Here is a 23865-nt window from a genome sequence, read left to right on the forward strand (position 1 = left end):
CTTGCAAGAACACTTGGGCCCAATTATACCAAAATTTGACACATTAGAGATGTCATCCATGATTATGTCAATACCCAACTAGTTTTTGTTTATTATGCAATGAATGTCCATATTATGATCACAAAAGAAAAAGTGTCTATTGCTATAATTTGCCAGGACATTTCGAGCTAAATTGAAAAGATAATACATCAATTGAGGATCCGGTCGATTCATGACATGCAGATTCCACTGCATATCAGGTAATCAGCAGGCAGCATCCGCAATTGTAGCAGGGATGTTGGAGTGTAAGGGGTTCCAAGAGGATAAGAATTTACAGAGACGCCTCCATCTTGTCCAAGACAGCGCGGGTAAACTCGTGGGTGGTAGCCTGACCACCCATGTCACGGGTACGAGTTTGGCTGTACAGATATATTAGCACTTCAATCAATTTGTTAGGGTTTTGTGGTACTCACCCCTCGCCGATCACATCGTAGACAGCCTTGGAGATGCGGTTGGCGTGGTCATCGAGACCAAGGTGACGGAGGAGCATAGAACCAGACAGGATCATGGCACTGGGGTTGGCCTGGTCTCTGCCCTTGATATCGAGACCGACGTGACGGCAACCGGGCTCGAAGACAGCAACGTCACGACCCATGTTGCAACCGGGGACCAGACCAGGTCCACCAACGAGAGCAGCGCCGACGTTGGACAAGATACCTCCGTAAAGGTTAGGCATGACCATGACGTCGAACTGCTGAGGACGGGAAACAGCCTGCATGGAGGCGTTGTCCACAATCATGTCGTTCACCTCCAGGGTGGGGTAGTTCTCAGCGACCTTGTGGAATGTGCTGCGGAAGAGACCGTCGGCAAGCTTCATGATGTTGGCCTTGTGGATACAGGTGACCTTCTTGCGGTTGTTGGCCAGGGCGAAGCTGAATGCGAATTTGGCGATACGCTCGGACTTGGCGCGGGTAATGATCTTCAGGGACTCGACGACACCGGGGACGGACTGGTGCTCGAGACCAGAGTACTCACCCTCGGTGTTCTCACGGATGATGCAGAGGTCGACATTCTTGTGGCGAGTTTCGTAACCGGGGATGTTCTTGATCAGGGAGATCGAGGCATAGATGTCCAACTCCTGACGCAAAGCGACGTTGAAGGACTGGTGGCCGGAACGCTCGACGGGAGTGTGAAGGATACCCTTAAGACCGAGCTTGTTGCGCTTCAGGGAAGCGAGGGACTCCCTGAAAAGCTCCTCAGAGTGCTTGTTACCGGTGTCAACACCGCTAACATCGACCTGCTCCCACTCAATGGGCACGTTGTCGGCCTTGAAGATGGTCTTGACTGACTCGGCAACCTCGGCACCAATTCCGTCACCTAGTCAAAAAGTGTTAGCTAAGAACAAGCGCAATGCTAACATAACAAGCGCCGAATATGTGGAGGTCATACCAGGAATCAGAGTCACGGTGTACTTGCCACCATACTTGGTAGGCTTGAAGATGTCCGATTGAACACTGGCGAAGGCTGCGCAAAAGGTTAGCGAATCAATTCGAAGACACAAAGGATGACCAAATCGTACATCTCGCGGGAACGGAGCGACCGAGAGAAGAAGCTGCGGAAGCGCTGCGGAGCAGGGTCTAAAGGAGTGCATGTTAGCAGGGTACAAAGAAATGAAAAAGCAAAAAAAAGATATAGGACCAACCTACCCGAGCGGGTTGTGCCGTTCTAGAGAACATGATTGACTTTATAAGATCAAGAAGTCAAAAGAATTGGAGGAGAGAAACACCGTACACCTTGAAGGGGGGTTGGAAAGGAATCAAAAAGAGAAAACGGAAAAAAAAGACTCCGGATGGGCTCGGCATCGCGCGACTTTCTGGTTAGCGTCGGGCCGAGTAGTTATATTTGCACATACGTTATACATACGTTGTATATAATTTTTCAAATATCTCATTTATTCATAGTTGCTATTCAACTTATAGACTTGAACCGCGTGCATACAGAATTGTGTAGTTGTATGAGAGGTAATTAGATGTACCTGCTAGTCTACTTAAGTCGCTCAAGAACAAAGTCCTACCAACTGCCTCCTTGAATGTATGTAGATAAACCTTGGAAGCTCCGGACCATGTTCAAAGCCATGAGATATGTATGGACATGGTAGAAATAAATGTAGAGAATAGACAGTTCGCTTTGCCCATTCATGTCAAACCTAACAACGATATACACCACAACTAGGATAGTATCGTCTCATTTCTTCAAATGCCCCATAGCTTGATTCCATCGGTCCAGATTTGGTTAGTTCCCACCATTCTTGACTCTGATACACAGGGTCCTTTGAGCCAGCATATGGCTCCCCAGTGGTAGGTTCTTTTGGAAGTGAGACTTGGTTGGTATTGTTCTCGTAGCCAGATACCATGTAGGGTTCAGCATAGGTATTCCCATCACTGTCATCCATAGCAGAGTCTGCCATACCGAAGCCTTGAACAGGGGCATTGTTTTCACACCCAATTCGGGAGTATAGTTGCCATGTTTGAATCAATCTTTCTTTTTGCTCTGAGTCGGCGTTTTCAAATAGCCCTAGCTGGTTCGGAGTAAGAGTATTTGGATCCAAGCCGTGATATCTCAAAACGTCAATGCTCGAGGGTTGTTCCGGGCTCACGCTGTGGGCAGGGCTTGGGGAGGGTTGAGGGATGCCGTATGAGCTGTTTGGGGCTTTTGATGAGCCGGTGGATCCTTGAGTTGGGGTTGAATGAAACTGGGTCATGCTCATTTGTCTATCAAACAAGTCTGCGAGTTCATCTTGCAGTTTCTGGTTGCCCTCGGAAGCCGACAAGCCACACTATATAGATCACAAGTCAGCTTCCTACCCTGTTGGAAGGAAGGGCAGGATCTACCTGCGTGCAGTGGGGGTTCTCGATAAATGCTGCGAGCGCATTGGAAATATCGGAGACGTGGCCGCACTGCGGGCACTGATGCAATATGGATGAAGACATAATAGTAAGTACAAATTCACCAGGTGTGTAAATGTAGACAAAAATCGGGTTCAAATGTACAAAAGTCCCAGTACTTGAGCGGTTCTGTTCTCAAAATATCAAGAAATAAATGAAGAACTTGTTTATAAACAGAGGGGCAAAAGAGATGCCCAGATGCCCAAATGCCCTGTTGGGCTGCTAACGAGTTGCAGTTCTAAAGGGTTATACCTAGTAGCCAATAGTAGGTACTTCCATAGTACCCACAATTTACAGGGAGCAGACATACAAATCAAAGGTACTGATCAGGTATGAGTCATGTGACTGGGAGCTGCAAGGCAACCCCGTGACGCGACAGCGTCACTGCTTAGCCCATTATCATCAACTCAGAGCTTCCAACCTCACCTTCATATTGTGCTTTTCGGCTTTCTTGTTCTATAACTGTCCTTTTTTTGGACTACCCCGGTCCTTTGTTTGTTCTTGAACACCGAATCGCATTCTCAACAAAAATCATGGTTAGTTGACATCGGATCTACGCATCCTGCTATCTGGTATCACATGGAGCTGATCAACTCATTCTACAGACGTCAATTGGTACAGGTTACGATCTCTCTAACTCGGTGTTCTCGCCCGACGGCCGGAATTTCCAGGTAAACAAACCCAACCTAGCTCATCCGCTCCGAAGCTCGACTTCTCGATACTAACCATGTTATCTAGGTCGAGTATGCTGTCAAGGCAGTAGAGAACGGCGGTACTGCCGTCGGCATCAGATGCAAGGATGGTGTGGTGTTGGCAGTGGAAAAGATCATCACTAGCAAGCTTCTAAAGCCAGGGGCCAACAAGAGAATTGCTACAGTGGATCGCCATGTTGGCATTGTGCGGCACCCCGGTTTTTCCTTTGGACCACTTGCTAATTGTTTTGATTCGTAGGTTTCCTCCGGACTCGTCCCTGATGGCCGCCACTTTGTTTCCAGAGCGAGAGACGAAGCTTCCTCATGGAGGGGTACTTACAAGGGACCTATTCCAACCAACGCACTGGCCAATCGCCTAGGTGGCTACGTGCAGGCGTACACACTCTACTCCAGTGTACGGCCGTTTGGCGTAACTGCTATTGTTGGTGGCTGGGATACCGAAGCAGAGCTTCCGGTTGATGGACAAGTCGGCAGCGGACCCCAGTCGGGCTCCGGTGGAAAGGTTGAGGGCGCCAAGGCTGGCGGTCCTGGTCTATACATGATCGAGCCTAGTGGACTTTATTGGGTATGTCATGAGTGGCATTTGTTGTGTATGCTTGGGTGTACTGACGATGTTGATAGGGATATTACGGTGCTGCTACTGGCAAGGGTCGACAGGCTGCCAAGGCCGAACTGGAGAAGCTAGACCTGACTTCGGGCAACCTATCTTTGGCAGATGGTGTGAAGGAAGCGGCCCGCATCATCTATGTTTCTCACGAGGACAGTAAAGACAAGGAGTTCGAGCTTGAGATGACATGGATTAGCTCAGTCGATGGGCCCACCAAAGGCCGCCATGAAGAGGTGCCTAAGGAGCTTCTTGAAGAAGCCGAGAAATTCGCGAAACGGTCTTTGGAAGGCGATGAGGAGGAAGATGAAGAGAAGACCCAGGGCGAACAGATGGAAGAGTGAACATGTAATAGATTATGCTCCCAAAGAATTATGGTTCTGTGAAGCTGCTCCTTCCTACTCCAAAAAGGCCCAATCAACAATCTAGGACGAGGTGATTTGAGTTCCAAAAAAGCCCTAGCCTACATATTGAAGGGCTTGGTTCATAGCCCCTCGAAAGTCACAACATATACTATTGCATTCTTACAGGATCTTGCCCTCAGCCCACTCCCTTCGTCTGACACCCAATTCCACAGCGGCGCTTCCCCAATCTTCGCCATGGTTGTGTACACCAGAACCCTCAACCATCCCTGCGCGTTCTTTGCCTTGTTCCTCGGTCAGAACGGTCAGCAATCCGAAGATCACGGGAACACCGGAGTCAAGCTGAACCCGCATCAATCCGTGGCTGACAGCGTCGGCGATGTATTCGAAATGCATTGTAGCACCCTTGATGAGAACACCAATGGCAATTATGGCATCAAAGGGCTTCTTGGGGGTTCCAGGTGCGGCAGATCCGGAGGTTTCGGTAGTGGGGGAAGACAGCAAGTCAGTAGCGCTGATGCCCTCACCGGCTGAGTTGGCCTGGAGTTGGGAGGCGGCGTAGATACTAGATTCTTGTTAGATTTGAGACTTAGGCTTAGTCGAAGTTTGCATAGCTCACCGCTGCACTGCAAGGGGTAGTTCGTAGCTGCCGGGAACTGTCTGGACAGTGATGTTGTCCTCGGTCACGCCAGCGGCGAGCAAGTTCTTCTTGGCACCAGACACGAGCTCCTTGATGATGGCATCATTCCATCTGGCATGGACAATAGCCACGCGGAGTCCAGAACCTAGAAAGGCACATTGTTAGCAAGATGGTCTTTCCGGATGCTATTTGAACTCACCGTCGTGGGTCTGGGCAGCTCCGGGACCTTTGATAGGTGTCATGATTGTTTAAATGTAGAGTTTTTGGGGTGAAATACAATCTGATGAATTGAATTGACGGTGTTTATGAAGTCAAGGGACTTGGGTTGAAAACATCGGTCCCGCATTTGGCGGGGAAGGCGGAATGTTATCACCGAATACGGATTCTACTCGACATGTGGACAAATTAATTAGTACTTACATATGTATGTATTTATGTATGTATGCATCTACTCAGTCTGCAACTACGGATGAACAATATTCTCCTGTTTTTCGGTGATCATGGATATATATCGATTTCTTTTTTTTTCATGGTCAATCTAAATTATGACTGGAAAAGATATAGAAAAACAAAACGAGATTCCATTCTCCCGAAGCTAAAACACCTAAAAGATAAACAGATGACCGGATCATAAGAGTCGTCTAAACTTGTCCCAAACCGAAAAATTAAAAGATTTACTCGACTGTGACCGACTTGGCCAAGTTACGAGGGAAGTCAACATTCAGTCCCTCGCCAACCGCAAGCCAATAGGAGATGAGCTGCAAGGGAATGACATTGAGCAAACCCTGAAGACAGTCAACAGTCTTGGGAACGTCAATCTTTTCGGTTAACGCGGATGAGAACTCGGGATCGTCGTGGTTGCAGATCACAATAGGACGGCCACCGCGGGCAATGACTAGATAAGTTAGTTGGAAAATCATTATGAAGTAAAGATGATTATAACTCACCCTGCTGGTAGGCATTCAGTGACTTGGTGAAGAGGCTGTCACGGGTGAGGATCATGATGATGGGAAGGTTCTCGTCAACAAGAGCCAAAACACCGTGCTTCAGTTCACCGGACATAACAGCCTCGCAATGAAGGTAAGAGATCTCCTTGATCTTCAAGGCACCTATTCAAATTGTCAATACGATTTCCGAACGTGTGGAGGGACAGTTGGGACTTACCCTCGAGAGCAGTGGGGAACTGAGCACCACGACCAAGCAGGAGCAAGCTCTTCTGGTTCTTGAAGAACTTGGCGCACAGGTCCTTGATGGGATCGTTGAGCTTCAAGATCTGCTTGAACTGCTCAGAGATCTGGCCAAGACCCTCCATTATCTCTTCGCGTCTCTTCTGCTTGGAAGCGCGGTCTTCACTGAGGGACAGAGCAAACATAACCATGGCTACAAACTGAGAGGTGTAAGCCTTGGTTGAGGCGACACCGATCTCAGGGCCAGCGTTGATGTGCACACCACAGTGAGTGAGGAGAGAAATGGAAGATCCAACAACGTTGACAACACCGACAGTCAGGGCGCCACGCTCGAGGCAGTAGCGAAGGGCCATCAGGGAATCAGCGGTCTCTCCTGACTGAGAGACAAAGACACAGGTGTCATCACGGAATACGGGGGCCTGTCGGTCAAGGAAATCGGAGGCAAGTTCGACTGCAATGGGGATCTCAGTCAACTCCTCGAAGATACCACGCACAGCCATGCATGAGTGATAACTGGTACCACAGGCAATGAAGATGATACGACGGCAGCGACGGATGGTTGAGATATATTGACGCAGACCACCCAGGGTGACCCGCTTGTTAGCCACATCCAGACGGCCTCTCATGGTGTTGACGACAGATTCCGGCTGCTCGAAGATCTCCTTCTGCATGAAGTGGTCGAACTTGCCCTTCATGATCTCCTGCAGCTCGAGCTCAATGGTCTGGATGGCACGGACATTGGACGTGCCATCGTCCTTGGTCAGACGGTGGATGTTGAGCTGACCCTCGTGGATGTGGGCGATATCATCATCCTCCAGGTAGAGAACCTTCTTGGTGTGCTCCACAATGGCGGATGGATCAGAAGACAAGAAGAACTCGGCAGGCTGGGGAATACCATCGTCGGACAGGAATGCCCGGGACTGGGAGCGGTGCAACAGCGACTTGTCAGGGGGAGCAAGGAGGCTTGTGGCGGACTTCTTGGCAGCCACATTCTGGGAGGCCTGCTCCGCAGAAAGGACACCGTCTTCAGAATATTCAACATCGACAAAATCGACCTTCATCTTCTTCGAGGTCTTGACGCCGATGACCAAGGGGGAACCCTTGCGGGCAGCAATGACTTCGTGGGGGTAGTGGACAGACTTCATCAGCAGACCAAACGCACCCTCGAGCTCCTTGATGACGGCCTTGGCCAGAACTGTGAACTCAATATCGGGGTGTTGATCGTAGAGGTACTTGGCAAGCTTGGCAATGCACTCGGTGTCGGTCTCGGTCTCGAATCGGAAACCCTTGGTCTCCAACAAAGCCTTCAATTCTTTATAATTGGTGATGATACCATTGTGAACCACGGAGAACTCCCAGAGGGGATCGGAGCTATGAATCAGAATTGAGTCAGTGGAATTCTGGAGATGGAGTGATTGTTTTGGAGGGGAGGACTCACCGGTGAGGGTGGCAATTCTGACGGGGGAGGGGTTCCGTGGGTGGCCCAACGAGTGTGAGAGATACCGGCGTGGGACTCGAAGGTCTTGGTCATGTCGGTAGCGCTCTGCTCAATGAGTTCCTTGAGTTTGGCAACCTTGCCAACTTCCTTGAATGCAAATACTTCATTCTTCTTGTTGCCATCCACGGCCATACCAGCCGAGTCGTATCCACGGTACTCCAATCTGGAGAGTCCTGAAATGACGGTGAGTGAAAGGATCTAGAGACAAAAATAGGATTGAACAACATACCATTGAGCAAGGTGTCAACGATGAATTTGCGGTCCTTCTCCACCAGGTAGTTAATGTAACCGAAGATTCCACTAGTATGATGTGAGCATGTTGAAGAAAGAAAGAAAGAAGGAAAGAGGGGAGAAGAAGCTCACCACATGATGGGCAAAAACAAATGCAACTAAAGACACGATATTCAGAGTAGTAGGAATTAGGGTATCAGAAGATAAAGAGGAGAGTCGAGAGAAGAGAGATGGTAGAAAGTAGAGAGTAGAGAGCAGACAGTAAAGGAGAAATATGAAAAAAACAAGAAGCAGAAAGATGTTTCGTATTTATAGAGGGGGAAGAAGGAGAGGGGCGGATATTATTATTAGCTCTTTCTTGTGCAAGCTCAGGTCCAATGAGGCAGCCTGAATGCTCGGGCCAACTTGGTTCCTAGGGGAATGTCTCACTTGGCACACATACTCCATTCGATCTCCATAGTTATCGGGATAATAATAACATTAGACTATTGACTATTAGTTAGACTACTTGATGATTATAGGAGGTATACCTATACAACGTAGGGTATATAACTATGTATATAAACTGAGTCATACTTCGATAGGTCTACATTTACATAGTATAGGTCATAATTAATATAACATAGTCCCAAAGGCAATAATCGTCAATAGTACTACATACGCAACAGGATTTTTATTTTTATTTTTATTGCTTGTATCATATATCGGCATAACTAAACTAGCAGATGATACTAATCGATACTAATCGGGGCCACCCGCCACAGGGCGAAACAAAAATGAGGCGGAGCTTAAGAGGGAGAAAAAAAAAAGTTGGAACATCCACTTAAGATCTAAAATTATATCGGCACATTCTTCCCCTGAAAAAAAAAGAAGAGGAAGAAGGAGAAAAACGGGGAAAAGGTTCGACTGACGTTCCACGTTCCACGCTTCTGCAGTTTATATGCAGTTACTATTTTTGCCTATATCCCCTGGGCCGGCATCGCCGTATAACTACTAACTAACTAGTTCTTAGTACAACGTACGTGGTGAACACATTGTATATTATTATAATCCTATTGGTCCCTTTAGTTATTTTGGTTATTTTTGCCTCTTAGATATCTACAGGTAGACTTATGATACGCTTAAATGTTCCTAAAATGCACCTGTGTGGGACTGTTCAATGTAACTGAAGTGTACATAGTTATATCTACAATATAACGTATGTAAGCCCTGGGGTAGGCAGGCCATTTATAATCTACATATATACATACATGTACTATGTAGTTATGTAACATAGTTATTCTCTTTGTTCATATGTCTTCTTCCATTGCTTTACACCTACATACTTGGATATGGACTACTGTGAAATTTACCCTTCAATAGTGTATATTTATCAACCACATATGTACATGTATATAAGTATCAAACCGATTTTTATAGATCAAAGATATCATTCAATCTTCGATAGATACTTGATTGGTACCGCAGACATAGGTGTTCATACAGGCATAGGCTAGGTTGCGGTGAGGTCACTTGAGGAAAAAAAAAAAAGAGAGAGATAAAACTTCACATCCGTTGCAAAAAATCTACTGAATGAATTGAATGAATTGAATCTATTAATTCTATCTTATTCTTCTTTCACTGCTTCTGTTCTCTTCATATGCTCTATAATCTCATTCATAAAAAGTTGAATACCCTTACCGTTGAATATCCCTTGGTCCCCACCATTCCACTTCCTTCCGCTCGATCGCGTCTTAGCCTCCTGCAAAACTCTTGAAACCGCGTCCGACAGCTCTTGGGCTACTATAATTCGTTTCTTATTCCTTTCTTGTTCTTTTTGATTGCAATCCTTTCTGAATTAGAAACTGGAACTTGTTAACAGCGATCTCAATTCCCGACCTTCTCGGTCGCATGTGCTCGCAATAGCCGATACGCTGTCAAGGATGCTGCCTTCTGATCGCGCGGTCTCTGGCGTGTAGCCAACCTCTCACCATGTCACGCGCCTCGGCCGGATTTGCAGACTTCTTTCCAACCGCCCCTTCTGTCCTGCAGCAAAAGCGCTTCAAAACAGCCCAGGAACGGCGGAAGGCACATGTGGATGAACTCTCCGAAGGGTCCCCGGATTTCTCAGTGCCCGTTTCTAACGCACCCGTGACCATCGAAAAACCTCAACTTCGTGCAGATCACAGGGAACCTCACACTCCCTCTGCACTTAATGATCCTGAATTGCCTGCCAATGCGCAAACCGCGGAGGATGCAGCTGCGCTACCTCCACCCGCAAATTCCCTTCTATCACAAATCGATACACTGACACCGCTTACCAATGCGGAGTCGTCGCCGCCCTGTAAAGCGATGAGCCCATCTCAGGCAAAAGCAGAAGGCGAAGTATTCTCGAACCTTTCCTCCAAATCAGACCCTTCACTCCTCAAATCTTCCATCACTCCAATTCACACCCCGCCGACACCTCAGTCGCAAACTCGACATCTCGAACCTCGTGTGATAGGTTGCAAGGTTGTTTATGATCCGGATCTGGACAAGAGAACATCGTCCAAGGAAAAACGGAAGAAACTCGAATATGTGGATATTTTGAACACCGGCCAAGACCATCCTCCTCCCGACCCTCGCCTCGCGATACCCAACTATAACCGGGGATCCGGTTGCAAGCAAAAAACAAAATACCGTCCTGCGCCGTATACTTTGAAATCATGGGCATACGACGTCGCGACAAGTATTGGCCCCGGGCCTCCGGTTCAAGTGGTTATCACAGGCTTCGATCCCTTGACCCCAATTGCCCCGATCAGCGCGCTATTCTCGAGCTTTGGAGAAGTGGCCGAAATAAAGAACCGCACAGACCCAATCACCGGCCGCTTTCTAGGAATTTGCTCCGTCAAATATAAAGATAGCGCCGCAGCCCGGGGAAGTGGACCAGTCTCGGCGTCCAGCGCGGCCAGACGTGCATACTTTGAATGCAAAAAAGAACAACGCATCGGGACACGTAGGATTCGGGTTGAGTTAGACCGCGACGGTATTGTCTCGGATCGATTGACTGCAAAGGCAGTCGAGTCTCAGCGACTGGCTTCCAAAATTAACCCTCCATCTGCCAGCAACATACCGACCGGCGAGCCCCTCAAGAAAAGTGAACCACCACCGACCGCTCCCAAAGGTCCCTCCGGTAGGTCATCCATCCGCCCGGGGGTCGTCATCCCAGAAGGGCCTAGAGCCGCTGCCCGGCCTCCCGTCGTGCAATCACTGGTCGAGGAAACTCCTATCCTCAGTCAAATCAAGCGTGATCCATACATCTTCATTGCCCATTGCTATGTCCCAGTTCTCAGCACAACGGTTCCCCATTTGAGAAAAAGACTCCGACTTTTTGCTTACAAACATATCCGTTGCGACAAAACCGGCTACTACATCATGTTTGAGAATTCGCGCCGAGGCGAGGAAGAAACCGAACGCTGCCACCGACTGTGCCACATGCAGCCTTTGTTTACCTATATCATGAACATGGAAAGCCAACCTTACGGCAACCCCAACTATGAGCGAAGCCCGAGTCCCGAGCGCCTACGCGCCGAACGAAGAGACAAGGCTGCGAAAGACCGGACCAAGAAGGAGGCCGAATTGGACATCGAGGAAGAGAAGAAGCAGCGCGCGGCAGACCTGGACCCATGCCGAGAGGTGTTGTCCATCATCATTCGCGATCTGAGGGACAAGCTTCTCGAGGATGTGAAGTCGCGCATAGCCGCTCCGGCCCTGTACGACTATTTGGAACCGAGCAAACATGCGACCAAGAGGGAAAAGCTGGGTCTTCCAGACCCCGAGGGTACCAAGCGGCCTGTATTCCGGATTGACAGTGCTCTTGGTACCCCCAACGCGCGGGTCGACTTGTCTACTGGGCGAGATCCTCTCCAATCTTCGGGACTCAACGTCCTTGCTCTTCCTCGTATTCGGAAAGCCCACGGTCTTGATCGTACGGGTGCTGCCTTTTTGGATGAACGGCGCAGACAACCGCTGCGCAAGAAAGAAGTCAGGCCTTTGTATCATCGATTGCAGCAATTGCACGATGATGAAGATTCGGATGACGAGCAGCACACTCCTGCTGCCCGAGATGTCGATGTGCGAGAGAGCAGGCCCCCTAGTCGCGCAAGTTCAACATCATCTGAGTTTGGACGGGACCGAGGCTACCAATCAGACGACCAAGGTTCCTCGCAAGGAAGCGAAGTGAATACACCAGCTGCAGACGAAAGCACCACCAACATTCCCAATGTTCCACCAGAAGAACTATCTCCCAGATCACACAAGCGAAAGAGGCTGATTAGCGATACGGACTCACGGAAGAAACAGCGACAGGACGATGAATTATTCGGCGTTGACTCGGAGACTATCGGAGTTGATGACGCAGCCAAAGTCCTCGAACCATCTGAAGCTGTTGGCGACAGTCTTGAAGGAGATCACGGCAAGTTACCGATACTCGAACAACCAGAACAGTTAGATGTCTCAGTATCAGATTCGGATGATGATGTACCTGTCGATGAATCCATTGATAAACCAAGAACAGAGATCGAATGGGGTGTGTCCAGGGATGAGCCCCGTGCAACTGTGGAGGATGATGACAACATTGTGCTTGACTTGGATGGTTGGCAAAACTTGGTCAAGGACGATGAAGATCTAAGATTTTTGCGAGAGATTCTACTGGAGCAATCGGAATCCAATATTGGAAATCTCGGCGCATGGGCTTGGAAACAAAAAGAAATCAAAGCCCTCAATGGCCTGCAAACTGGGACAGCTGCGAACCCCATCAGTATTCTTGGTTATTATGTTCCCAACATCACAGGAGCTGCCCGGACAGAAGGTCGGAAGAGGATTCTCGAGGCAGAAAAATCCAAATATCTACCTCATCGAATCAAGGTCCAAAAAGCTCGCGAGGAGCGCGAGGCAAATGCCACCGCAGATCCTCAAGCAGCAGCAGCTGAAGCCGCCAGAATTGCAGCTGCCAAGACCATTTCCAAGTCAACGTCACGGTCGACAAGAGTCAACAATCGCCGACTCATTGCAGACATCAACGCCCAAAAGCAAGCTCTGCCCACTGCGAGCGGTGAAGGAGATGTTTTGCGATTCAATCAACTCAAAAAGCGTAAGAAGCCTGTGCGCTTTGCTCGATCCGCCATTCACAATTGGGGATTGTATGCCGAAGAAAACATTACGGCCAACGACATGATCATCGAGTATGTGGGAGAGAAAGTACGTCAGCAGGTCGCCGACATGAGAGAAAGACGGTACTTGAAAAGTGGAATTGGCAGCAGTTATCTATTCCGAATCGATGAGAACACTGTGATCGATGCCACCAAGAGAGGAGGCATTGCGCGTTTCATCAATCACAGTTGTACTCCCAATTGCACTGCCAAGATTATCAAGGTGGATGGCAGCAAACGTATCGTCATTTATGCGCTCCGGGACATTGAACGAGGTAAGTCAAAATGCCAATCGTGCTTTTTGGAGCGAAAGAGCCGAAGTATTAACATCGTTTTACCAGATGAGGAGTTGACTTACGACTATAAATTCGAAAGAGAGTGGGACAGCGATGATCGGATTCCTTGCCTCTGTGGTTCAACAGGCTGCAAGGGATTCCTCAATTAAGAAAAAGAAACAATGTCGTCAATATCTATCAAAGTCTTCGCGGCATCTTGACTCATACTCATCATCTACTGGCGTTGGATCGGGGTGGCGTTCATGGGGAGCATTGAGGTCTTGTATCAATGGCGATCCTGATTCCATAAACTACTACTACTACTATTTTCTTGTACAATATACCAATCCCAAAAGGATTTCACTGGCTTTCTTTTGTGCATTGAGAGCGGGAAATAAAATCATCTTGGGAAAGCTGGAAGTCTTAAACTCAAATGCGCCAGATTTCGGGTCCCTTGTCTCAATTCAGGCATCTCATGTTGATGCATCTGTAGTGTCCTCGTGGATAATTTTCCAAGCGGCCGGTGACTAGCTCTGGGGTATCGGTTTGCGAAGTAATTTTGGTAAAATGTGCGGGTTCGATCAAACTGAGTAGAAACATATTAATTGAGTAAACCTGGAAAATAAGTGAAATAAGTGATGAGGATTCCGAACCTAGATGACTTGGAAGAAGGAAATTTGCGATTCCCTCTTTGATCATATATTCGTGGCTGCAGTTCCCACAGACCAGTTTCCCTTCTGAGACGTGTGTTTCAAGTAGCAACCGGTGCAAATCTTTCAAGGTTTGTTCATTCTCGAGAGCCTCGCCCTCTGGTTTCGAATCTGGGAGACTTGGGAAACCCAACTATTTTTTCATCCGACAGATGTTAGCCTATGTATATATCTTCTTTGAAATCGGATTTGTCCTGCTACCTCATTAGAAGTTACCCGCAGAGCTTCCCAGTCAATCCGAGGGATGATATTGCGGATAAAATCTGGCTGGAATTCCAATTCTTGTTGCTCTAGTTCCGCATCATGGAAGTGTAGGGGGAACGATGCCGGCGATGTCTTGCAATCCTTCACGGCGCATGTCACGAAATTGGCGGTGATGACCTTCATTGCGAATCGGTTTTAAGGAATTTGGTGAAGTGTTCTTGACACTGATATCGATCAAATATGGAAAGATCAATTGAGTCTAGACCGGGAGCAGGACATGGAATTGAAGTACAAGGACAATGTCGTTGCCCAAAAAAAAAAAGACAACCCCACGGCTTATCGGATATCATGTGATCGACAATATTTCATAGCAGCCCTGGAGTCTTGAACAGCATATAATGATTCAATCTATACATATGGATGCAATTGACTACATATACACATATGTACGCATGTACGTACGTAATAGATGCTCTATGATAATATATTACTCAATAATCTTATATGTTGAAATATCTTCATGGGTTGATTTCATTGGATTCCAGACAAACTATCTGATCTGGACATCCACCAGATCTAAATCGTCAATGTCATGGTCTCCAAGGCAAGAATCAGGATCAAGTCTGTCACCGTCAAATAGAAGATTGATGGATTTATCATTGGGGATATTCTGCTTGTCTCGAAAAGCAGATATGAGTCGGGAGATCAAAGTGTTTTGTCTTGCTTTGATCTTGAAATTTTCAAATCCAGGACTTCTCAAAATAAGTTTCATTGGCTCACCCTGGTCGTCTCCGGAGGGGGTTGTTACTGTGTTAGGCAGTTTGTTGTTATCCGGAACGCTTTGTCGATTGGTCAAATGAAGCTGATCAGTGACTGCTTCCATATGGATCTGTAGCTCTTGCTCGTCGGAAAAAGGGTCATCGATGCCGAGAGTTGCCATCGAGCCACTCTCAGCACGAATCCCCAGACTCCTACAAGTGGTCACGTCGAATAGGCGGCGGCCCTTCCAGGTCAGATAAATTGATGATTGTATCTCTGGTGCAAAGTTTTGGCGGTTGCACCATGCCAGACGCACCTCTCTTAGTCCCTGAGACATTTTCCGCTGAACAAGTAGTGGTTTTGTGTTCGCAATTTCCGATGATATCATGATCTGGACCACCGGATCATCGACCGGAGGGGTTGTTGGGGTTGTTGGGGTTGTTGGGGTTGTTGGGGTTGTTGGTGGTTTTGATTGAGCAGGTCGAGGGCTTAGAATTTCCAGGTCAATCGTTGGTTGGTTTGACGGTTGAAGGGGTGGAGGGACTTGTGCCTCGAGTGATTTCAACTTCTCCCGTGGCACGGACAATGTACTCTCTGGGCTGCGGCTTTGTATAGTCTCATATTGATTGATTGGCTCGGGGGATGATGAGGAATGTGAAGAGTTCGAGAGCTCCTGTGGCTTTGCTGGAGACTTCTCATCAGACTCATCTCGCCCACTGTTGCTGACCTCTTCTTCTCCCTCGGAAATGCGTCGCTTCTTTTGTCCATCATTAATGCTTTCTGGGTTTTTGGGCTTTTTGTGTGCTTCTCGGTTCGCTGCAACAATGTCCGAGTAGGTTTGCTTTGAGCGTCGATAAAATTCAGTTCCAGTATCATCAGGTTGCTTGATTGCCCATGAGGGTCTTTTGAAAAATGAACTCATTTTGAATTCAGATATATGAAGAATGATTAGGTATTATCAGGTATGTTCTTTGCCAATTAGTGTAAAAAGGGCAACAGAGTCAACATTCGTGAAGCTGTAAAACGGAAATTTTATTATTATTTGGAGTTTGCGCAACCCCGTGGACATATCCCCCACGCGCTGATACAAGCTCTCACACTCACCGCCTTCGTATCTCTTTCTCTCTTTTGACTCCAGCTGCTTTCTTTTGTCACTTCCACTTTGATAATACCAAAGAAGACTCCGTATGTTCATATTTTCCAAATATCTAGTGGATGTTCTGATCTTTCTGACATGTGGTATTAGACAAATCCGTGGTTAAGTGTCAATATGGAGAACGGTCCATCCTCTGAAGGGAAGGACCCCTCGGCCTTTCTGAGTGAGATCATCGGTGCACCTGTGATTGTGAAATTGAACTCTGGGGTCGTTTACAAGGGTAATTTATTGTTGTTTCAATTTCGAGTGTATCGGTTGCTAATGACCACATAGGTGAGCTACAGTCGGTTGATGGCTACATGAACATTGCCCTTGAAAAGACTGAGGAATATGTCAATGGAAAGTTACGACGCAATTATGGAGATGCCTTTGTGCGCGGAAACAATGGTTTGTCACTCTAATTGATCCTTTGTGATGTGATGATTTTCTAACTGCAAGAGTAGTACTCTACATCTCCGCAAATTAATCCACTACCACACTTATCTTCTCCGGTGCCCTTAATGAGGTGCAAACGCCAATGACAGTTGATGATTCACTTGCAAAGAAAGACCTTTTTGGCAGACAGGGCTATGATATCGGGCTTACTGGACTTGAGATCTAAGAAGACAGGCTCTGGTGCCAATTGACCTATGATTCAGTGGATTATGATGATGATTTGCTCGGATATCAGACAGGCTTCCTACGATTTTCTTTTTTCTTTTTTTTTTAATCTTGCTGCCTTCTATGCTTTTCAATCTTGATTCTCATAAACAAGATATCTTGCCACTTGGTTCAATATTATCAATGTGGTTACTATTGACATGATCACAATCTGTGCAAACCATCCTCGCATAATAATTCTATCATCATCTACATGGCTTTCCTATCAGTCATTAGTAGCCATAAAATGATATTGCAGCTAGCCCTATCGTGCCTAAGGGTTTAAAGAATTTGACATCATGTTCGACTACTCTTGCGTAGAAATATCCATAGCTTACAACCAATCTAGTTTTATTGGCTATGTGAATATATGCTTGACTAAATACGTATCATTACATATCAACATTTGTGCACCATACATGTACTAGTTACATGACTATAACTATAACTAAGTGTATACCGTGGTCCTTCTGCTGTCCGAATCTGAGGTTATGTAAGCTATTTTGAGCCCGCATTTCTTTTTCGCAACACCTTCCATGGTTGTACCCCTCATCACAAACTTGACCATCGCAAATATGCTACAAGCTATTAAGTACAGCGAGGGAAACCTTGAGATTCTTGATCAGTTACAACTTCCCTTTGTTGAAACATATATCCCCATTCGAACTACTGAAGATGGATGGCACGCCATTAAAGACATGAAAGTCCGAGGGGCACCAGCCATTGCTATTGTTGCAATGCTATCGCTCGCATCAGAACTTCTGGCACCTGATAACGAGGTTCTTCAACAAACTCCAGAGGAAGTGCACCAATACATTTCAGCCAAGCTCGACTACCTGGTAACGAGCAGGCCCACCGCTGTCAATCTGAGCGATGCCGCTCGCAAGTTGGAAAAACGTGTTTCGAACCGCGCAAAGGAGGTACCGGGACCTCTTGGCCGTGAGGTTGCAGATACGTTCATTCAATCTGCGGTGGCTATGCTGGGCAACGATTTGGAGGATAATCAGAGAATCGGACACAATGGCGCCGAATGGATCGCCAGCTACGCGGCCAAACCAGGACAAGCTCAAGTTGCCGTGTTGACTCACTGTAACACTGGGTATGGACATCTGAACACTTCCTTCGCAAATCCTCGACTAACCTTTTATTGGCAGCTCTCTCGCCACGTCAGGATACGGTACAGCATTGGGGGTGGTTCGTTCGCTGGCCTCGAAGAACAAGCTACGTCACGCCTATTGCACAGAGACTAGACCCTATAACCAAGGCTCTCGCCTGACAGCATTCGAATTGGTTCACGATAAAATTCCAGCTACCCTCATCACGGATTCTATGGCAGCCGCATTGCTCGCAGATACTGACAAAGGCGTGAATGCAATTGTTGTAGGAGCTGATAGAGTGGCAGCTAATGGGGATACGGCCAATAAAATCGGCACGTATGCTTTGGCTGTTTTGGCCAAACACCACGGTGTCAAATTCCTTGTTGCAGCACCGCGAACCACGATCGATTTAGACACAAAGTCAGGAAATGATATTATCATCGAGCAAAGACCAGCATCCGAGGTGACAAGCATCAAAGGACCTCGTGATGGTCCAGAGGGCACTGGCAACGTGTCGATCGAAACCGTGAAGATTGCGGCACCGGGTATCAATGTCTGGAACCCAGCGTTTGACATAACCCCCTCGGCTTTGATCGATGGTATTGTCACCGAGGTCGGGGTGATGGAGAAGGGCGTCGATGGGCAGTATCACTTGGATGGACTGTTCGACGAACCTACCCTGTCCTGACTTGCTGCTAGAGCATCGGGGCACTCTGTTGCAGCAGTATCATCCGCAGAGTTGCGTTCATTTTTTTCAAATGCGGCCAAAAGATCATCAACTTTGCGTTCAATCTCAGTGAGACTAGTTTCTAATGCCAATGCTGTTTTTTCACCCCTAGGGAATGTTAAGCGATGTATATTTGCAGATTATAAGCAGTGTACATACTTTGCGAGGTCGGCAAGTGCCTATACGTTTAATGGGATCAGTATTAGCTGGCTTGCTCGGTCTAAATGAATATTCCTGGGCGGAGCGTAGGTGGGGGTGAACAAGGAAAGAATTAAGGAAGTTAGCACCCAATAATCTTGAGTGCTTCTTGTTCCTGTCATCTAAAAAAGACTTACTCGCGAAAGATCAAAATCATCCTGTCCTTGTCTAGACATCACGGGTTATCAGTTGTGCAGTTTAATAGAGGGAGGGTTATTACGTTTAGTTCGATATCTCAACCGATACCTGGGGTCCCGGCCCCGGCTAATTATGGTTGACTAATCAAAACAAATCAGCCGAGCACTACGAGTCCATGCGGAGTCCAGGTAGCCGTTTTACGATAACTAATGCCGCTACCGCGCATTAGTCTTTCTGAACCAATAACATATTTCACAAGCGAGCGGGACACCCCACCAAAATGCGTCCATACATAAATATTGGGTGTTGATAATTACAACGCCCTGCCTGAAAATCTAGGAGTTCTGCCTGATCTTGCCTGATATCTTAGGCTTATTATGACCTCTTTGTGCTGAGTCCGACCGCTTTCCTAACCGCTTTTTGTCAATCTCTATGCAAATGCATCACACTCAATGGTACCCGGTCCGTGCGACCTATGTAATCAAATCCATAGTCTAACATAATTTTTATCCAACGTACCTTCTTTAACATCCACCATCACCTACCACTATGCCGGATAAACCTAAAGAGTTACAATAGAAATCAAAATTAGCTATTTAGGCCTACCATAACCGCGGAAAACCTAAAATTAAACCGCTTGCCTAAGAATTGAATGTTTTATATAATATACTATATAGACGACTCTACGGTCGCATATCTCGTAAAACCTATATCTTAATAGTTAGAGCACTTGATAAGGATTAGGAAGAAGTATTACTTATCTAAATTGCTTTATTAGATAATACCGGGTATCTGGTAACCGCGAGAACTATTGAATATATTATAAATTTAATATAGTCTCGCGCGATGTATCACGAACTACGCTATTAAATAAAAATTAGGTTTACTATTTTCTATACCGGATTCCTTTACCTATAACGTAGTCTTAGTTAGATTATTCTAAAGCTTAAATAATAAAGAATTATCGCTAAAGATATTAGCTTAATTATAGCTTTTTACAATCGCTTCAATATATTTATTACATAAATAAACTTATATTTAAATAAGTCTATAATATAAATAAAATTAAATATTAAATATAGAAAGTTATAAAAGTTTTAATTAAAAGTCTAACTATACATACTAAATAAAGGTATTTCTAAATCTATTATTAATATTAAATATATTATTTTAATTTTTAGTTAAGGGGAAATTCTTTATAGAAATAAGTATAGAGTAATTCATCTTTTATTAGATTATATAATTGTTATAATATTAATAGCTATATTTCTAATAATATTAAAGTTTAATAACTTTAAGAAGAATTTACAGAATTTTATAGTCTTAAGATTAAAAGAGACAAAAATGGCTATTTATTATGAATAGTTATTATTTATATTTATATACTAGAGTTTATTAAGGCTATAACTAATTATAATATTATTCTATATGATTTTATAGATTTAATCACCTCATAACATTTTTAAAAGATATAATAATAAAATTATTTAATAAAGTAAAGATATTGATTATAAAGTAAATATTTCTGTGAGATCTAGTATATTTATAACGTTTTATTTTATGAATCATCTAATCTAAATTTCAAAATATAAGGTTATGTCTTTTAATCTATTTGTTATATTATTTCTATAAAACAAATTTTAAATAAAAGGATAATTTAATAATATTTAATAGGTAAATAATAATCTTCTATCTATAATTACTAAATTCCTACCTAAAGGAGCTCTTTGGATCTAAAAAAGTATACAACAACTTAAAGTCGACATTAAATTACTAAACAATAAACTTTGTTTATAAATGAAAAGGCGTGTAAAGCTATTATATTAAACTACGTAATAAGTGACCTAGCTTGTAGATTATTTGTAATTAGATAATTTTACATTCTTATACTATTATAAAGAATTAAACACTCGAATAACAAATAACAAAGCGATAGATTAAAAGAAGGAGTCCTATAGACGCTAGTAATACTATTAGAATAATTCGAGTGCGCGAAACTAGAAAGAAAGTCACTAAAACTAAATGACGTAAGAAGTAGGGTGCTCTTACGATTTATAAGGATAGATCTCCTACCTTAGCGACCCGTCCGAATAAGGTGATATTCGATCTAAAGATATAATGGTCTTTTAGACCGTATATTAGAAGATAAATCACTAAGACTAAGACTACTGAGTACTCTTTCTAACCTTTAGCTTTTTCCTATTAGGGTTTTACCTAGTTGGTTTTAATAAGACTATATAAGACGAGGAGTCACTAGTCTAGCTATATAATAAGGAAGTTCCGTTCACGAAAATGATTTAGACTTTATTATTAATAAAGATATATGTTGGTATTAGTGACACTAATAAAGATAATAGGCCTTAATAACTTTATTTAGAGGTATAAAAGGGAGCCTGAACCTAGGCCTCTTTGTTTATAAGAGATAAGAATCAGTCTCTAAATAAGGAAATTATGTTAATAACGCTCTTCTATCTATTTATAATATATCTATCATTATATCTTATTAGATTAATAGGTTAATTACCCTTAACTCAATAATCCTCTTATAATTCTAATTCTTCCTTTTTGTCCCTTTAATATAACAATTAGAACTGACGGACTAAACTGACTAAAACTGTTATTGAATAATCGTTAGATCTATTTTAATATGCCTAATAATTAAAAACCACTTAACGAATTACTAAAATTAATAGAGATAATAAATACTAAGAAGAATCTATTATATAATAAGAGTAGAATATTATAAAGATAGAAAAAATTCTTATATTCTAATAAAGGATTATAAAGATCTAGAATGAATCTACTAGCCTTAATAAGAAAGCGAAACGAATACAAATTTATAATGACATCTTTAGATAGAAATAAACGTATATAAAAAAAGAGATCGAGATTTATATCTCTTGTTTAGAAAGAAATTTTACTATCTAGAATTCTAATATTTGGCGGACTAAGTAATAAAATAATCCTAGAGAGGCTAAAAGATAGGACTATTCTAAAGATTATCTTATTTTTAAAGCGAAATATTGAAGTTATTCAATACTATATAATAACAAGCAATTTTTATAATTAACGCTATTAACCTATATTATTTGAAATTAGAGAACTTATCATATTGTTATTCATTAAGAATTCAAAATTTAAATTCAAGAAATTACTACTAAATTTCAATAAACTATATTAGAAAATAAATATATTATCTTATATTACTTAGTATCTATACTCTTTTATGTAATATATTCCTTATTTAGCTTTTATAGAAATAAAATGACACTGTTGATAAATAATAATATTATATTTATACTAAAGTATAAGAGTTATTTAGAGGAATAATACATAATAAGTGAATAAAAATAATCAATGAAGTTAGAATGTGGTTTAGAATTCTTTTAAAAAAGGATTCTCACTAATGGTAATTTATTAATGGTGAACAATATTTTTAAATTAATTATTATAAGTTTTTTTACTCTTCTTTTACATTAAAACTTATGGCGAATAGATATTTTATTATTAAGATTAGTTATATATTATTCAGGTCTATTTTTTAAAACTCACTAGTTCTATAAAGTTAGTGTATTTTATATTAGGTAGATTATCTAATAATATTTTAGGGATATTTGGGGTATATATAATTTGATTTTTCTTTATTATTTAAATAATTAAAAAGGCATCCTAGGTATAAAGCTTCTTTATTTACTTCTCTTGGCGCCGTATATTTAGCTTCCATACTGCTCAATGCTACTATTTTTTTCATAGCTGTCTATTCTAGCAAATCATATTTATTAATCCCTATATCAGAGGATAGGCTAAAGATATATCTAAATGTAGATTTTCTACTATCTAAATCATTTACCTAATTGGAATTTTTATAGTATACCTTTAGAAATAAATTATCTTATAAGATAAGCCTAGTTTTTCTATATTGAATCAGTATTTGTGTATTTTATGAAGAGCATTGAAATGCTTAATATCTAGATACTTATATATCTAGAGTAGTAGATTACTACAAAAGTCATATCTAGTCCACTTTTGAATATAAGGTATAACAAGGAGCCACTTTCCTTTTAAAATTTATTTATATTAGTATAAGAAGCTTTAATTTCATACTTTCATAAATGAATTCTAGGTTCTTTTGGGTTTTTTAAGACTTCAATTTATAATTATCATGGACATAAAACTTATTTAGAAGTTTTTTATTTTATTTTAATCAACTTATAAATAAATATTTATTTTTAATAAGAAGTTTATTTCCTAGAAATATTAAGACCGGCCTATCTCTTCTATTTTAATATCAACCTTTAATTTATTGATTAAATCCTTTACATAAATAGTATCCGAATAAATAGCTAAATTTCTCCGTTTATATAAACTTCTTCGTTATATAATACTACCCTAAGGCCGATTTTATATAGGGCTTTAGATAAGAATCTATATTATAATCTAGGGCTTTATTTATTTCAACTATAGATTACCTTTTTTAGATAGTAGTATTTATTAATATAATTATATATTCTTATATCTAATATAGTATATATTTCTATATTTATATTGGTATAAATAAATACATTTTTAATATTAAATTATTAAGTTATTAAATTATTAAGTTATTAAATTATTCACGCTTTATTGCGTACTATA

General features: G+C 43.1%; 10 protein-coding genes across 10 annotated transcripts; 4 read left to right on the forward strand and 6 right to left on the reverse strand.

The window, feature by feature from the left end:
• Positions 1 to 310: 310 nt before the first annotated feature.
• On the reverse strand, positions 311 to 1715 carry N7529_007914 (isocitrate dehydrogenase (NAD(+)) IDH1; the record flags this gene model as incomplete). The annotated part of the gene is made up of 5 exons (XM_057243441.1): positions 311 to 398; positions 453 to 1356; positions 1429 to 1503; positions 1559 to 1616; positions 1686 to 1715. 5 exons carry the CDS (start codon positions 1713 to 1715, stop codon positions 311 to 313), a joined length of 1155 nt encoding a protein of 384 aa, XP_057094979.1.
• Positions 1716 to 2185: 470 nt separating this feature from the next.
• On the reverse strand, positions 2186 to 2969 carry N7529_007915 (uncharacterized protein; the record flags this gene model as incomplete). The annotated part of the gene is made up of 2 exons (XM_057243442.1): positions 2186 to 2815; positions 2871 to 2969. 2 exons carry the CDS (start codon positions 2967 to 2969, stop codon positions 2186 to 2188), a joined length of 729 nt encoding a protein of 242 aa, XP_057094980.1.
• Positions 2970 to 3529: 560 nt separating this feature from the next.
• Positions 3530 to 4585, forward strand: N7529_007916 (proteasome core particle subunit alpha 7; the record flags this gene model as incomplete). Its single annotated transcript, XM_057243443.1, has 4 exons — positions 3530 to 3595; positions 3663 to 3821; positions 3876 to 4202; positions 4259 to 4585. Coding segments are annotated over 4 exons (879 nt in total), but the record flags the coding sequence as incomplete, so codon positions are not given.
• Positions 4586 to 4765: 180 nt separating this feature from the next.
• Positions 4766 to 5485, reverse strand: N7529_007917 (lumazine synthase RIB4; the record flags this gene model as incomplete). The annotated part of the gene is made up of 3 exons (XM_057243444.1): positions 4766 to 5168; positions 5223 to 5388; positions 5443 to 5485. The coding sequence occupies 3 exons, from the start codon at positions 5483 to 5485 to the stop codon at positions 4766 to 4768; spliced, it is 612 nt and encodes a 203-aa protein (XP_057094982.1).
• A 432-nt stretch (positions 5486 to 5917) lies between these two features.
• gfa1 (glutamine--fructose-6-phosphate transaminase (isomerizing) GFA1) lies at positions 5918 to 8296 on the reverse strand (the record flags this gene model as incomplete). Its single annotated transcript, XM_057243445.1, has 6 exons — positions 5918 to 6138; positions 6191 to 6352; positions 6408 to 7830; positions 7869 to 8101; positions 8158 to 8228; positions 8292 to 8296. 6 exons carry the CDS (start codon positions 8294 to 8296, stop codon positions 5918 to 5920), a joined length of 2115 nt encoding a protein of 704 aa, XP_057094983.1.
• Positions 8297 to 10130: 1834 nt separating this feature from the next.
• set1 (histone methyltransferase SET1) lies at positions 10131 to 13772 on the forward strand (the record flags this gene model as incomplete). The annotated part of the gene is made up of 2 exons (XM_057243446.1): positions 10131 to 13602; positions 13669 to 13772. 2 exons carry the CDS (start codon positions 10131 to 10133, stop codon positions 13770 to 13772), a joined length of 3576 nt encoding a protein of 1191 aa, XP_057094984.1.
• Positions 13773 to 14217: 445 nt separating this feature from the next.
• N7529_007920 (RNA methylation protein TRM112) lies at positions 14218 to 14699 on the reverse strand (the record flags this gene model as incomplete). Its single annotated transcript, XM_057243447.1, has 2 exons — positions 14218 to 14445; positions 14529 to 14699. Coding segments are annotated over 2 exons (399 nt in total), but the record flags the coding sequence as incomplete, so codon positions are not given.
• Positions 14700 to 15066: 367 nt separating this feature from the next.
• On the reverse strand, positions 15067 to 16197 carry N7529_007921 (small ubiquitin-related modifier domain-containing protein; the record flags this gene model as incomplete). The annotated part of the gene is made up of 1 exon (XM_057243448.1): positions 15067 to 16197. One exon carries the CDS (start codon positions 16195 to 16197, stop codon positions 15067 to 15069), a length of 1131 nt encoding a protein of 376 aa, XP_057094986.1.
• Positions 16198 to 16545: 348 nt separating this feature from the next.
• N7529_007922 (U4/U6-U5 snRNP complex subunit LSM6) lies at positions 16546 to 16897 on the forward strand (the record flags this gene model as incomplete). The annotated part of the gene is made up of 3 exons (XM_057243449.1): positions 16546 to 16651; positions 16705 to 16818; positions 16875 to 16897. The coding sequence occupies 3 exons, from the start codon at positions 16546 to 16548 to the stop codon at positions 16895 to 16897; spliced, it is 243 nt and encodes an 80-aa protein (XP_057094987.1).
• A 748-nt stretch (positions 16898 to 17645) lies between these two features.
• On the forward strand, positions 17646 to 18855 carry N7529_007923 (S-methyl-5-thioribose-1-phosphate isomerase; the record flags this gene model as incomplete). The annotated part of the gene is made up of 2 exons (XM_057243450.1): positions 17646 to 18169; positions 18225 to 18855. 2 exons carry the CDS (start codon positions 17646 to 17648, stop codon positions 18853 to 18855), a joined length of 1155 nt encoding a protein of 384 aa, XP_057094988.1.
• Between the last annotated feature and the right edge of the window lie 5010 nt (positions 18856 to 23865).

The sequence above is a fragment of the Penicillium soppii genome, assembly GCF_028829465.1.
Source record: "Penicillium soppii strain IBT 18220 chromosome Unknown utg000006l, whole genome shotgun sequence".
Taxonomy (NCBI): Eukaryota; Fungi; Ascomycota; class Eurotiomycetes; order Eurotiales; family Aspergillaceae; genus Penicillium; species Penicillium soppii.